Source organism: Antrostomus carolinensis, unplaced genomic scaffold (genome assembly GCF_000700745.2).
Source record: "Antrostomus carolinensis isolate BGI_N321 unplaced genomic scaffold, ASM70074v2 scaffold46585, whole genome shotgun sequence".
Classification (NCBI taxonomy): Eukaryota; Metazoa; Chordata; class Aves; order Caprimulgiformes; family Caprimulgidae; genus Antrostomus; species Antrostomus carolinensis.
In genome coordinates this window covers 1-12,644 of record NW_010316595.1, presented here as the reverse complement: position 1 = coordinate 12,644, position 12,644 = coordinate 1, and the positions used below count along the sequence as shown (strand labels likewise).

The 12,644-nt window shown below is 50.7% G+C and overlaps 2 protein-coding genes across 3 annotated transcripts; one reads left to right on the top strand and one right to left on the bottom strand.

Moving 5' to 3' along the window:
- Positions 1–1,622: 1,622 nt before the first annotated feature.
- On the top strand, positions 1,623–6,554 carry PHKG1 (phosphorylase kinase catalytic subunit gamma 1). 2 transcript variants are annotated; one of them, XM_010168308.2, is made up of 9 exons: positions 1,623–1,718; positions 2,014–2,189; positions 2,511–2,565; positions 3,166–3,231; positions 3,454–3,617; positions 4,208–4,298; positions 5,271–5,424; positions 5,505–5,630; positions 6,240–6,554. In XM_010168308.2, exons 1-9 carry the CDS (start codon positions 1,636–1,638, stop codon positions 6,489–6,491), a joined length of 1,167 nt encoding a protein of 388 aa, XP_010166610.1. In that variant the 5' UTR covers positions 1,623–1,635; the 3' UTR covers positions 6,492–6,554. The 2 variants fall into 2 exon arrangements, with proteins under 2 accessions (XP_010166610.1, XP_010166612.1); XM_010168310.1 differs by having other exon boundaries at positions 1,636–1,718; positions 2,014–2,167; positions 2,516–2,565.
- Positions 6,555–7,473: 919 nt separating this feature from the next.
- On the bottom strand, positions 7,474–12,344 carry SUMF2 (sulfatase modifying factor 2; the record flags this gene model as incomplete). Its single annotated transcript, XM_010168311.1, has 8 exons — positions 7,474–7,579; positions 7,918–8,083; positions 8,597–8,681; positions 9,126–9,181; positions 10,177–10,327; positions 10,538–10,582; positions 11,170–11,284; positions 12,184–12,344. Coding segments are annotated over 8 exons (885 nt in total), but the record flags the coding sequence as incomplete, so codon positions are not given.
- Between the last annotated feature and the right edge of the window lie 300 nt (positions 12,345–12,644).

The window sequence follows — 12,644 nt, the reverse complement described above, 5'->3', positions numbered from 1 at the left end:
ACAATATTTCCAACAGCTGAAATTTTATCAATTAAATCCAATTCATGGCTGTTTAGCAATGCTCCAGCCTTCATTAGGCATCACTCCCAGCACCAACAGCATCAACCCTTAGAACAAGGTCAGGACAGTTATGCATTGATAATAAGATTTAATTGTTTGTAGGGATGCAAACCTGCTTGGGAGCATCCTGGCAGAGTTATTGCCACCTTGGGGAGAAGGACAAAGGAAAACCCCCAGTACTGGGGTTCTCCTCCCCACCTACTCTCCCTCACTCAGCAGCAAACTGTCACCCCAAAGTGACAGTTTTGCTGCCCAAGCTTGTAAGAGCTGCTTTCCACACTAACTCCATGGTCTCCAGTTTGTGGAGCAGCAGGACTCAATCAGGATTCCAGCAGCAAGCTGAGGACAACCAGTTCCCAGGGCTTAAATGGAAACATCGATGAAAATTAAGGATCAGGGCTACTGGTTATTTCTTTTCCCCCCCTATATCCCAGAGCTCAAAATACTGTCATACTGCTCTTCCTCCAGCAATAGCAGCACATACAAAAAAACAAAATAAAAAAAACCCTACAAACAAAAAAACACAAACCAAAAAAAAAGGAAAAAAGAAAAGGGTCAAAAGCCTTTCAGGAGTTTTGGAGGCTGCTGGCAGCTGTACCCCTGTGGCCAAGGAAGCTTGTTCAGCTGCTGTCCCCAGGCTGGCTCGGCCCCAGCTGACCCCACACAGCACTGGCTGTCCCAGGCACCCGGTCCCCCACCTGCACCCTGACCCACCGAGCCCCCCACACCACTTCACAGACCCTTGCCACCTGTTTTCCCTCCTTAGTCCTTTTTCTTTTATTTTAAACACTGTTTTTTCTCTCCTTGTTCTCAGCCAAACTGTTCCGGACAACTTTGTCATCTTAAAAATAATCGGGAATAAAAAGAAAAAGGGAAAAAAAAAAAGAAAGGCAAGACAGATCTCAGAGCTTGGCAGTGGTCTTGGGGTGGTGTCGGTGTGGAGTGACATTTCTAGAGGCTGCTGCTGTTGCTGGGGACCTTTGGCCCTGCCGTGCCAGCACCGCCTTGCTACTGCACGCCTTTGAACTCAGGTGAGCTTAAGGTGCAATTCAGCTGCTGCCTCCCCCACCAGCGCTCTCCCCAAGCTCTCCCTGCACTGCTTTGGTGGGAGACTCAAAAAAAATAAATTAAATTGCTTTCCCAGCTGGGAGGAACCAGGAGAAGTGTGGCATAGCCCTTAGGACGTGGTAGGAGCTGGAGGGCAATGCCCTGCAAGCTGGGTGCGGGTGCTCTGCAGGAAGGGACGAGGTTTTGAGGCGCTGCAGTGCTTCCTGAAGCCTTGGCCCCAGCCAGGCTATGGGGGTTCCAGTGGGATTTCTCCTGTTATCCTCAATGGCACCTCCATGGGGTCCCAAGGGCAAAGCTTTGCTTTTCCAACCAGTGAAAAGCCCTTTGGTCTGTGGTCCAGCATCCTCCTTCTCCTCCTCTTCCTTCCTCCAGCTTGATGTTTTCCCCTCTGAGGGGTATCAGGACAGGGCAGGTCCCTGCTCTTGCCCTGGGTGCAGTGTGCTCCTGTTCTTGCAGCCCATTTCCACCAGCAAACAATCCCAGAATCACACCAGGCAGGAGCCAGAGATGACTAAGGAAGAAGACCTACCAGACTGGAACTCATCCAAGGAATTTTATGAAAAATATGAACCAAAGGAGGTTTTGGGCAGGTAAAGCTGGTTTTTGGCAAAATGGGGTTTCGCTTACTCCAGTACCCGATAGGAACAGCATCCCCTGGGAATCTGATATGAACGGGTCCCATAGCAGCACGGGGTTAAAAATAGCATGAAGAAGCACTTTCCATCAGCTCAAAATCTTCTGTTCCCACCAAGACAGGGTAGCAGAGCAAAACCCACTCATGCACAAAAATACCAACCAGCCCAGGTGCCGATGGCACAGCAGTGAAGTTGGGCTGGATGGGGAAGAATAGAAACCCACCACTCTTGTCTGTGTTGTCCCTGGCAGGGGTGTGAGCAGCATTGTCCGTCGGTGCATTCACAAAGCCACCCGGCAGGAGTATGCCGTGAAAATCATCGACATCACAGCGGGTAACATATCCCCCAAGGAGGTGCAGGAACTGCGAGAAGCCACCGCCAAAGAGATCGACATTCTCCGGAAAGTCTCGGGCCACCCCAATGTCAGTAAGTCAGGCTCTGAGCATCAGGGCAAGGGGGTTTTCTTACACCATTTATTCTTTTAGGGTGTCCCCAGGAAGGGTTTTTGGGGTGAAATCTGTGGAGGGTCAGACCTCTGATGGTTCTAACACAACAAAGGGCACCTGCTTACAGCATAGTTTGCTCTGCCAGTGCCAGTGGTGCCCAGGCTGCCCAGGTCATCTCTCAATTGAAACACTAATGAACACTAACTCATTAATTCAATTAGCAATTAGATTAGCAGTTTTTAGTCCATTCATGGACAGGAGCATGCTATACACTGCTCACAGCCCCTGTGTTTTATTGCAGTCCAGCTGAAGGACAGCTATGAATCCAGCACCTTCTTCTTCTTGGTGTTTGACCTGTAAGTACCAGCCTGCCTGTCACCCCAGCACTGCCATCTCCCCCAGCCCATTCCCACTCTGCAGGCAGCCACCACCAACGCTCGCCCCAGCTTTTTATCGCCCAAAGAGGGCAAAACAACTAGTTCTTGCTTAAGGTAGAAACAAGCTCATTGCAGCTTTGCTGCCACCAGTGTTTCCGCTCCGTCAGCGGCTCAGCGCTGCTCAGGTTTCCCCGTAACCTTTGGTGGGAGCTGTCATGCATCCCCGTGGGTTATTTATATGCTCAGCAGGACCAGGGCACACGTGACACTGTGACTTCTAACGCCGGGGCAGCACGATGGATATCAGCAGAGGGGGGTGGCACCAGGAGAGCCCCATCCCTGTCCCATCCAAAACCTCCCCTCTCAGGACAGCCTTTTCTCCTCCTGCCTGATGTTTTGCAGCAAAACACAGACATTTTTACCCCTTTTTATTAACAAGTCAGCTTGTAATTTTGTGCAATGAGTGCCTTGGGCTGTTAAGGGGCAGTGACCCCCCAGGGGATCCTCCCCAAGGCCTCAGGGCTGGTTTGCCATTGCAGCTCAGCTGCTGCCTGCCTCTGTTTTCCCTCCTGCTTGCAGGATGAAGAGAGGTGAGCTCTTTGACTACCTCACCGAGAAGGTCACCTTGAGTGAGAAGGAAACCAGGTAAGGCCAGATGCAGATGGCTGAAAATCACGTTGCAAAAACAGAACGTGGGTTTTAAGGGCAACCTTGCAGCTGTCACAGCACCCACGGGCAAAACAGCAGCCCAGCCTGTGCCCCTGAGCTCAGATATAGGGGCTGAGCTGCACAGTCCCTGTCCCCATCCCTGGGAGCACGGTGCCAGTGGGCATTTGAGCAAGGAAAGGTGCTGTCACCCATCTCCAGGAAGATCATGCGTGCGCTCCTGGAAGTGATCCAGTACCTTCACTCCATCAACATCGTCCACCGGGACCTGAAGCCAGAGAACATCCTCCTGGATGACGACATGAACATTAAGCTGACAGACTTTGGCTTCTCCTGTGAGCTGCCTGAGAACGAGAAGCTCAAAGGTAGGAAGATGGCAACGCAGGGGTGATGCCAGGTTGGCCAGTGGCCACCTCATTGCTGCAGTGCCCGCAGCAAATCAATGGAGTCTCTCCAGCTCCACTGTCTCCTTGGGGCCAGTCTCACTGCCACGGGTGCAAATCAGTGCCCTCCAGCTCACACATGAGTCCAGCTTTGCCTGGGGCACAACCTCTACACCTCACTCCTTGCCATGAAGGAGTTGCTGCCCATTAGGAAAACCATCCTATTTTTTTCCACTTTTTCCCCCCAGTTGATCCTCATTACCCCACCCATTTCCTGCCCAACGTTAAGGTTTTTTCCCCAGTCCTACCCTGCAAAGAGTCATGTATCCAAAGATGATAATCCCCCCCACCAGCATCCCCATTGCTCTCCTCACTCACATTTTGTCCATTAGAATTCACCAAGAAAAGTCACCAGCGAGATGCAAACGAGTTGCAGTTACTCCCTGCGAGCACCATCGCTGCCAAGATCCCAGCTGGGATCCAGACCCCCCTCATCGACCGCTCAGGGGTGGGTGGGGATGGCACAAACCCTTCAGGGTGGCTCAGGGGGATGCTCTGCCCCATCTTTGCAGAGATCTGCGGTACACCTGGCTACCTGGCCCCTGAGATCCTGCAGTGCTCCATGGATGACGAGCACCAAGGCTACGGGAAGGAGGTCGATATGTGAGTGAGATTCCTGCCTTTCCACCTCACCCCTTGGGCTGCTCCCAAAACAGGCCTGGTTTGAGGCACAGCAACTGTGCCGATGGGAACCAATTTCAGCATTTGAAAGGAATTAAATGATGCACCAAAAAACACCCTCGAGGGCTGTAAGGGGGTTGTCCCGGTGGGCAGGGGGCTCTGGCACAGAGCTGGGGGAGAAGCGGCCTGGGGACAAGCCTGTCTCCCTACTTTGCCCCATCAGGGAGGAGGGACAACAACCCTTTCTGCTCATAAAAATCAACTCAGGCTGGGCTCCAAGACACAGGGCTTTATAAACACATCCCGTAACAAGACACACACCCAAGGCACCCCCCAAGAGAGCAGCCAGCTCAGGAAAGCCCATCAGAGCCCAGCCCAAGCTCTGTAGGGACTTTGCCACCATCTCCAGTGGCTTCAAGCTCAGGACTGCAGCCATCAGAGCTGTAACTAACCACTGAAGACACACAGGGGCATTTCAGCCCCTTTTCAGTTGAAATACCTTCATTAAGCCCAGCACTAGGACACTTTCCACACCACAGCCTGAGCCAAGACAGCCCCAGAGCATCCAGCCTTGCTGGTACCACCATGTCCCACATTCCAACATCCACCTTCTCCCTTAAAAAAAAAACAGAAAAAGGCAAAAACCTCCAACTCACAGCTTCCTCCTGCAGCATCCAGGGGAGCAGCTCCACATCAGCTCAACTCAAAACCCCCAAAGCCCTCCCCAGCAGCAGGGCAGCTCTTTATTACCCATCAGGGCTAACGAGCCCCAGCAGTGAGCCCAGCCTCCCTCATCAGACACCACGCAGGGCAGTGTCCTGGTTTTCCAGGGTGGCAAAGCCCAGCATGTCCCAGTTGGGGGGAGCCACCAAGCCACCCTTGGGGGGTGCAGATCCGGCCGGGTGTCCCCAGGGTGCTGCCCAGGGCTGGAGGGTCCCTCTGGGCTGCCCACAGGTGGAGCACCGGGGTGATCATGTACACCTTGCTGGCCGGCTCGCCTCCCTTCTGGCACCGCAAGCAGATGCTGATGCTGCGGATGATCATGAACGGCGACTACCAGTTTGGCTCCCCGGAGTGGGACGATCGCTCAGACACCGTCAAAGACCTGGTAGGTCTTTCCCTGGATGGGAAAACTTTTTAGGGAGGGGCACTTGGGACACCCCAGTTCAATCTGCTGCCCTCCTACAGATCTCCCGGTTCCTGGTGGTGGACCCACGGCAGCGGTACACAGCTGGCGAGGCGCTGGCCCACCCCTTCTTCCAGCAGTACGATGTGGAAGAGGTCCGGCACTTCAGCCCCTTCCGGAAATTCAAGGTGAGGTTGGGTATGGGGGTGTCTCAGCACCCTGACCCTGAGCCCTGGAGCTGCAGGAGGTGAGCGGTGGGATGGGTTTCCCAGCCTAGCTGGATGAAACTGGGAGTTCAACGAGGCTGATGGACCTGGGCTTTGGCAGGATGCAGCAGCCTGGGTGGAGACTCTTCTCCAAGCACTATTTTTCTTACTTTCTGGTACTTCATAAGGGCTTTTTCACAGAAGAAGATTGAACAAGGAAAGGGAAAAACCTACCCCCACTCAAAAAAAGAAAAAATGGGGGGAAATCAATGAGCCCGACCACACAAGCGCATCAAGTGATGAAAAGTTGATAAAACAGGGAATCCTTTCTTTTCCCTGTACCCAGCAATTAGGGCAGCTAAAAGGTACCCGAAGTGGCATTAAGTGACACATTTAGGGCTGACCCACAGTTTTGTTGTTAAGGGCACACTTGGGAAAAGCCTGTACTGCTCACGTGGGACTAAATACCAGGAGCTGGGCTCTCCCCTGACTCCTCCACAGGGAGAGCAGCCATGTGGGATGTGTTGGGGCTGAGCTGGTCCCATTTTAGGACTGTCCACGAATTCCAGCCTGTTTCCCCCCACGCTGCAGGTGATCTGTCTGACCGTCCTGGCGTCAGTCCGCATTTACTACCAGTACCGGCAGGTCAAGTCGGTCACCAGGGAGCTGGTGGTGCGGGACCCGTACGCCCTGAAGCCCGTCCGCAAGCTGATCGACGCCTGCGCCTTCAGGACCTACCGGCACTGGGTGAAGAAGGGGGAGGCACAGAACAGAGCTGCCCTCTTCGAGAACACCTGCAAGGCCATTTTGCTGACCCTGGCAGCCGAGGAAGGGCTGTTTTGATTGCTGCTGCGTGAGCTGATGAGTTTGCTCAGAGTTAAGGAGAGTAAAATTTTTGAAAACCAACTGGTGATTTTTTTTGTTTTTTCTTTTGTTTTTTCTTTTCTTTCACTGGCCTCAGGTCAGGAGCAAATGCAAACCCAGCAGACAGCTGGGATTTGCCCCTGGGCTATGTCCTGCTTTAAGGGATGGGTTTGGAGAAGCTGCCTCTAACGGAGCCATACCCAGCCACAGCTCCTGACAGGGAAGGCTCAGCACCGGGCACAGGTTCAGGCACCAGAGTGGGACCTTTTTGGGGCAGTCGCAGGTGGAGGAGGGATGAACAGTGCCTGGAAGTTTGTCCTCACCCACCCATGTGCTCAGGGCTCCTGGTCCCATCAGCTCTGGTGTCAGAGTTCTTGCACAGCCTGTTTGAAGCCGTTATGTTGGTTATAACACCTGGGAGAGCTGGGTCACTGGTTTGTGTCATCCATGCACTTAGAAATGAGCACACATGTTGTTTTATCACTGTTTAAGGTCAATAAAGGTGACTTGTTTCACTTCAGGGAAGGCTGGTATGAAGCTGGGACTTCCCAAGGAGATGGGAACCAATGGAGTCCCCCTGCCAGGGATGTGTCCCCATGGCTTTCCCCCAGCAGCCGCCCCTCAGGGCAGCCCTGTGCCGGCAGTCACGGGGGTGTGCAGGTTGTTCGCTTGCTCCAGGTGGGTCAGAGCAGCTCTGTCCCGGTCCCACACACATCCACCCCTCTGCTTATTTAAAACAGACACCAAAAAGGAGAGCTGTAATATCTACAACACCAAGAGGACATTAAAGACATTCCCAGTCACTGCTCATGCCCAGACATCGCAGAGCAGAAAGGAGTTTTAACTGAAAGTATTTATTTTTATAAATTTTTAAAACTGTCTGGGTTTAATGAAAGTGACTGCAGGGGGTTACTGTTCATCTCCACAGGAGAAAATGCCTTTGGGTCTTCCTGAGTGGCCTTCAGAGCTCAGGTTTGGTCCGTCTTTTCTCAGCTGTGACAGGTGGGATGTCGGCAGCGCAGCGGAAACTGAGGTTATCGGAGGCCGAGTCTGGTGTGTTCCCCATTCTCACAAGGGAAAAAATACCCAAAGTTAGGGATCCTGCCTGTCAATGCTTACATCACGTAGTGTGGCCCTCTATAACATCTTCCACTTCCCTTGAATAACTTCAAGAAAAGCATTTAATTCTAAATAATTGATGGAAAATACACATTCTTTGAGAAGCAATTAGGGACGTATTTATAGCAGTAAAATTTTCAGCAGTGTTTGCAGTGTGCTTTCCTAACTGCTTCTCAGAAAAACTGAGTAGGAAGAGACAAACATCTTTAAAAATACACCCCCTTCCTTTACAACCAAACAAGAAGAAATCTCTGTGTAACAGCATCTGGGCATTGCCCAGACCTACCTGGTAGTAACACGAGCTTTATGATTTGCAGAGCCATCTGCAGTGTCAATCCACGAGGCACCTCTCAGGACGTGCATCTTCTGAGCACGCTGCCTCGATGAGAGCCCCGGAGCTGGGTACTCCGACGCTGTCCACTCCCAGGTGTTTCCCAGCAGGTCGTAGAGCCCTGAGACACGGATGGTTTTGTATCAGGATTATGAGAGCACATTTGCAAAGGCTGCAAAAGGACTTTGGTGTATGGAAAGGGGCACAACATTCAAAGCAAGAGTGTGGTTTAATAGTGAGACTGGGAACCAGAAGCTCTTCACTGTATTTCAAACTGGACCCAGTTTACAACTGGAATTTTAATGCATCTCAGTTTCCCAGCTGCATAAGGGCATCCACGGCTCTCAAAACAATGTGCTCAGGATTTTCAGGTAAATCACACTGAAGTGCAAAATAAGTGATTCTGAATTAAAAGCAGGGGCTGGTTTGGTGCATTGAAGTGCACCAGGTGCACATCAGCCACCTTCAGTAACAACCATCACTGCCTTCGCTGGGCTCTATTATGCTATCAAATTGCTGACATGATCCCAAATCGCACCTGAAACTCTGCTCCAACTACAGGATTTGATCATTAGTGTCAATTTAGGAAGCAGATGCCATCCCTAAAACCAGAGCGGGGATGTCAGCTCCGTACCGTAGTTGTTCTGAGGAGGGAATGCTGCCACTGGGGACACGCCGTGATAACCATCCTCAGCCCTGTCGACCGCTGGGAACTTGCCCTGTGGGAAGAAAGATCACTCTGAGCAAAGACTCACCATGGAGATGACACCAAGTCCTGCTCCTCACAGGACCACGTTACACTTAAGTAATGGAAATAACTCTCTGTTGTAAATTAACTCAATGCAGCATTTTTGTCTGAGGGAGGAGATCATCCCTCTAAAGTTCTCCCAAGACAACCCCCTTTTCAAACAAATTTAGGTATGAACTTTAGGTTACATATGAATTTTTGGCAGCACTGAAATCCCAGTTTCCCAGGGAAGCCGGGCTGAGTCTGCTCTCTCTAAGGGTATTTCGGAGAACCAGGAGCTGGATTTCGGTACCCTGCAGGTGAGCCTGCCCTGCTTCCCAGGACCTGCTCAGGCAGCCGCATACACTCTGTGTGGCCGAATTAAACACCCCCTCAGAGGAGCTCAGTGTACATGGGATCATTTTTAGCATCTTACCTGCCACAGATTGGTACGGTTCGGCTGAAACTTGTTTCCCCAGGGATACACCCTTTCTGCCAAAGAGGAAGAGACACCAATTACCCCTTTGTCACTCCAGCCTGTGTTTGCTGCCAGGGTCCAGAGGAGGCTACAGAAATGATCAGAGGGCTGGAGCAGCTCTGCTGTGAGGACAGGCTGAGAGAGTTGGGGTTGTTCAGCCTGGAAAAGAGAAGGCTCTGGGGAGATCTTATAGCAGCTTCTCAACACTTAAACGGAGCCTGTAAGAAAGATGGGGACAAACTTTTTAACAGGGCCTGTTGTGACAGGACAAGGGGAAATTATTTTAAACTAAAAGAGGGGAGATTTAGAGTAGATAGAAGAAATTCTTCACAATGAGGGTGGTGAAACCCTGGCCGAGGTTGCCCAGAGAGGTGGGAGAAGCCCCATCCCTGGAGACATTGCAGGTCAGGTTGGACGGGGGTCTGAGCAACCTGATCTGGTTGCAGATGTCCCTGCTCACTGCAGGGGGTTGGACTAGATGGTCTTGAAAGGTCCCTTCAGCCCAATCCTATGATTCTATGATTTGCCAATTTTTAACTAGACTTTTATGACCATCCCTTCCCGCTCAGCTCAGGACACCAAGAGGGTTTATATGAATGGGGCTTGTCGGTCTAATCCCCACAGACACTGCCAAGGTGGTGAGGAGAGATGGGAATGAGCAACAGCTTCCCATTTACAACCATCGCTCATGCCAGGGAGTCCCACAGCCCCCCCAGCAATCCCCACGCTGCTTTACGTGGCAGGGCAGGTGGGTCACTCCTTGCTCCAAACCCAAGAAATGGTATTTTCAGCTGGCAGAAGTGCTCTGTCTAGGAAGATACATTAAGACCATAGAAAAGCCACTTCTTCTTCCTGTATTATTACTATTAATTCAGATCCCAGGTCAAAAGAGTTGGTTCAGCCTGCAGATTAACCTCTGAAAACATCCCTGGATGGAGGTTTAGATCTGGTACAACTAACATTACTCAATGCCTCGGTTTGGAAAAAGGTCAGAGCTTGTGGTACGTACGCTCCAGTCCTCCCCTGGCAGCAAATTCCCATTCCTCCTCCGTCAGGAGCCTCTTCCCTTTCCAGGCGCAGAACGCCTGCGCGTCGTTCCAGCTCACGTGCAGCACCGGGTAATCCAGCCTGTCCTTTATGCTGGAGCCAGGACCTGAGGGCTGGGAGGAATTGCATTAAATAGATTTAAATTGATTTTATAAATTTTTCAATTAAAAAGGGAAGAAAGGGCAGAACAGACCAAGGCAGGGAACGTGCAGCAACCACAGATCCTTTTGTTTTTCCCCATTTTTGGTGGATAAGGTTCAGCACACGCTATCACTGCACGTTCCCAGCCCAGAGAGGACTCACAGCAGTGGGTTTTCACTCACCTGTCGCCAAAAAGCCTTCTCGATGGGCAGCCACCAAGGGGCAGACTGGGAAAAGAAACCACACCAGATCAAAGCTGAACTGGTGACACCCCCCCCTCACAACACCATCCTGCAGCAGCGTGTGTAAAGAAGAGCATTTGTTAGTCTGGAAATTGTTAAATGCTGCGATTTGAGCTGGGTTATCACAGACGTTTTGATAGTGCTTTCCAACAGAGCAGAAGTTTGCTTTTAAAAATGAAAACAGATTAAGAAGCACACACTGTGCTATTTTCAGGTTTGATTAATAAAGTATTTTGAAACATGCTTTGCTCTCTCCCAGCTCACTGGAGCATCTCATGGGTCCAGTCTGACAGTGTTGGGAGAGGGTGTAAAGAGAGGAGCCCCATAAATCCACCCAGGCTCGGCCCTGCTGTTAGTTTCACAAGTAAAACAACCCAAGACTAAAGAAAAACCACTGAGAAAGGCCAGACTCTGCACTGAGAGGCAGCTGCTACTCAGCAGAAAAGCAAAACCAGTCAGGGTCTCCCCTCCTGGGTTTTGTTTTTTACTTAAAACAGAGGTCAGACAGGGATGTGATCAGAAATACCATCATCATCATCACTGAAACTCATCCCCATGGGATTTAGATTTACCTCCAGTTTTTGGGTGACTTTTTTTTTCAGCTCTTCGGATACGAAATCCTCAAAGACAAAGCTCCAGCCAAACGCTTCCGCTTCCGTTTTGTATTTCTTTTCTCTAACAAACTCCCTGACATAAATACAACAGGCTCAGGGTCTGGGTAAGAGTTCTTCAAGAGTCACACCACCAAATACAGCCATCTGCACATGCAACAAGTTCAGAGCAAGTACATGACCTACAGACACCCCATCTCCTCCCTGGCACAGCTCCAGCTGGTTTGATACAGATTTAACAGATTAAACTGTTCAATTTGCATCTGTTCACAGATCTGATAGTTTTTATGTTACCTGTGCAGGTAAACTCACCTCACACTCTGATCTTCCGTAAAATGTAACAATTACACAGATCAAAACTCCCTTAAAACCTACGGCTGCTGTTAGTTAAATGTCCCCAAAATGCAAAACAAGTGTCACATGCTGCTGAATAATCTCACCCTGCTTCTGTCCCAGTTGTTTCCCTACTGCCTAAGTTGCAGTAATTGCTCTTACTGTGTGTTACTGGGCAGTTACTGGTGTGTGGAAGTGACAGCTCTTTTTAACCAACAAGGGCTCAGCCCCACAGATAAAGGCATTTCCCCCCCTGCATTTCTCAGTGCTGGGTACGGGGGCTTCTGTAAAATACATGGAGGAGTGGTCCTGTAGTTACAAATGGAAATTGAACCCACAGGAACCTGAGACCCGAAGGAGAACAGCCCTGTTTGCAGGGGAAAAATGGAAAAGAGAGAGAAAAGGGGGGAAAGAAAAGAGGGGGGGGGGAAAGGAAGCACATCTGCAAGCTACACTGGTAAGATGCTTCAGCCCACACCCGCAGAGGTGATTTATTACTGACAGACACTTCTTTTTGTTCTCATGGAGCGCTGGGTGCACACAAGTGTTGAGGCTTTCAGACCCTGGGCACCAGCCCCAAAAGACCCAAACCCAACACCTGCACCCTCCCCACGACCCCACGACCCAAACCTTCGCTCTTACCTGAAATCCCGGTTTGTGACGGGATATTTATCGACGGCAAACGGCTTCACCGTCACCTCCCTGACGGGCCCCTCTTCATTCCTCTTCTCCAGGGAACTGGATCCCATCTGAAACCTCCCCCCAGGTAGCTGCACCACGCTGTCATCCTCCCCAAATGCTAAAAGTGGAGAAATTTAGTGTGAGAACTTTCATTTTTAAACATGATGACGTAGGACAGCAGTCAGTCACTTTATGTACTGCAAGTACAGTGCAATATAGTAAGTAACTATGTATAGGTCTGTATTTTTTTTATAAGAAGCTTAAAATACTTTAAAGTCACATATTCAGTGTTTCTAGTGGGGAAGTGTTTTGGTTTCACTGGGCTGGCAGCCAAACCCAGCCGCTCGCTCACTCCCCCCACTCCCAGGGGATAGGGGAGAGGATTGGAGCACAAGGGTAAGGAGACTTGTAGGTTGAAATAA

Coding starts and splice junctions, on each gene's coding strand:
- PHKG1 (XM_010168308.2), top strand. CDS start 1,636: ATGACTAAGGAAGAAGACCTACCAGACTGGAACTCATCCAAGGAATTT. Junction 3,232..3,453: donor TTGAGTGAGAAGGAAACCAG/GTAAGGCCAGAT, acceptor ACCCATCTCCAG/GAAGATCATGCGTGCGCTCC. Junction 5,425..5,504: donor CAGACACCGTCAAAGACCTG/GTAGGTCTTTCC, acceptor GCCCTCCTACAG/ATCTCCCGGTTCCTGGTGGT.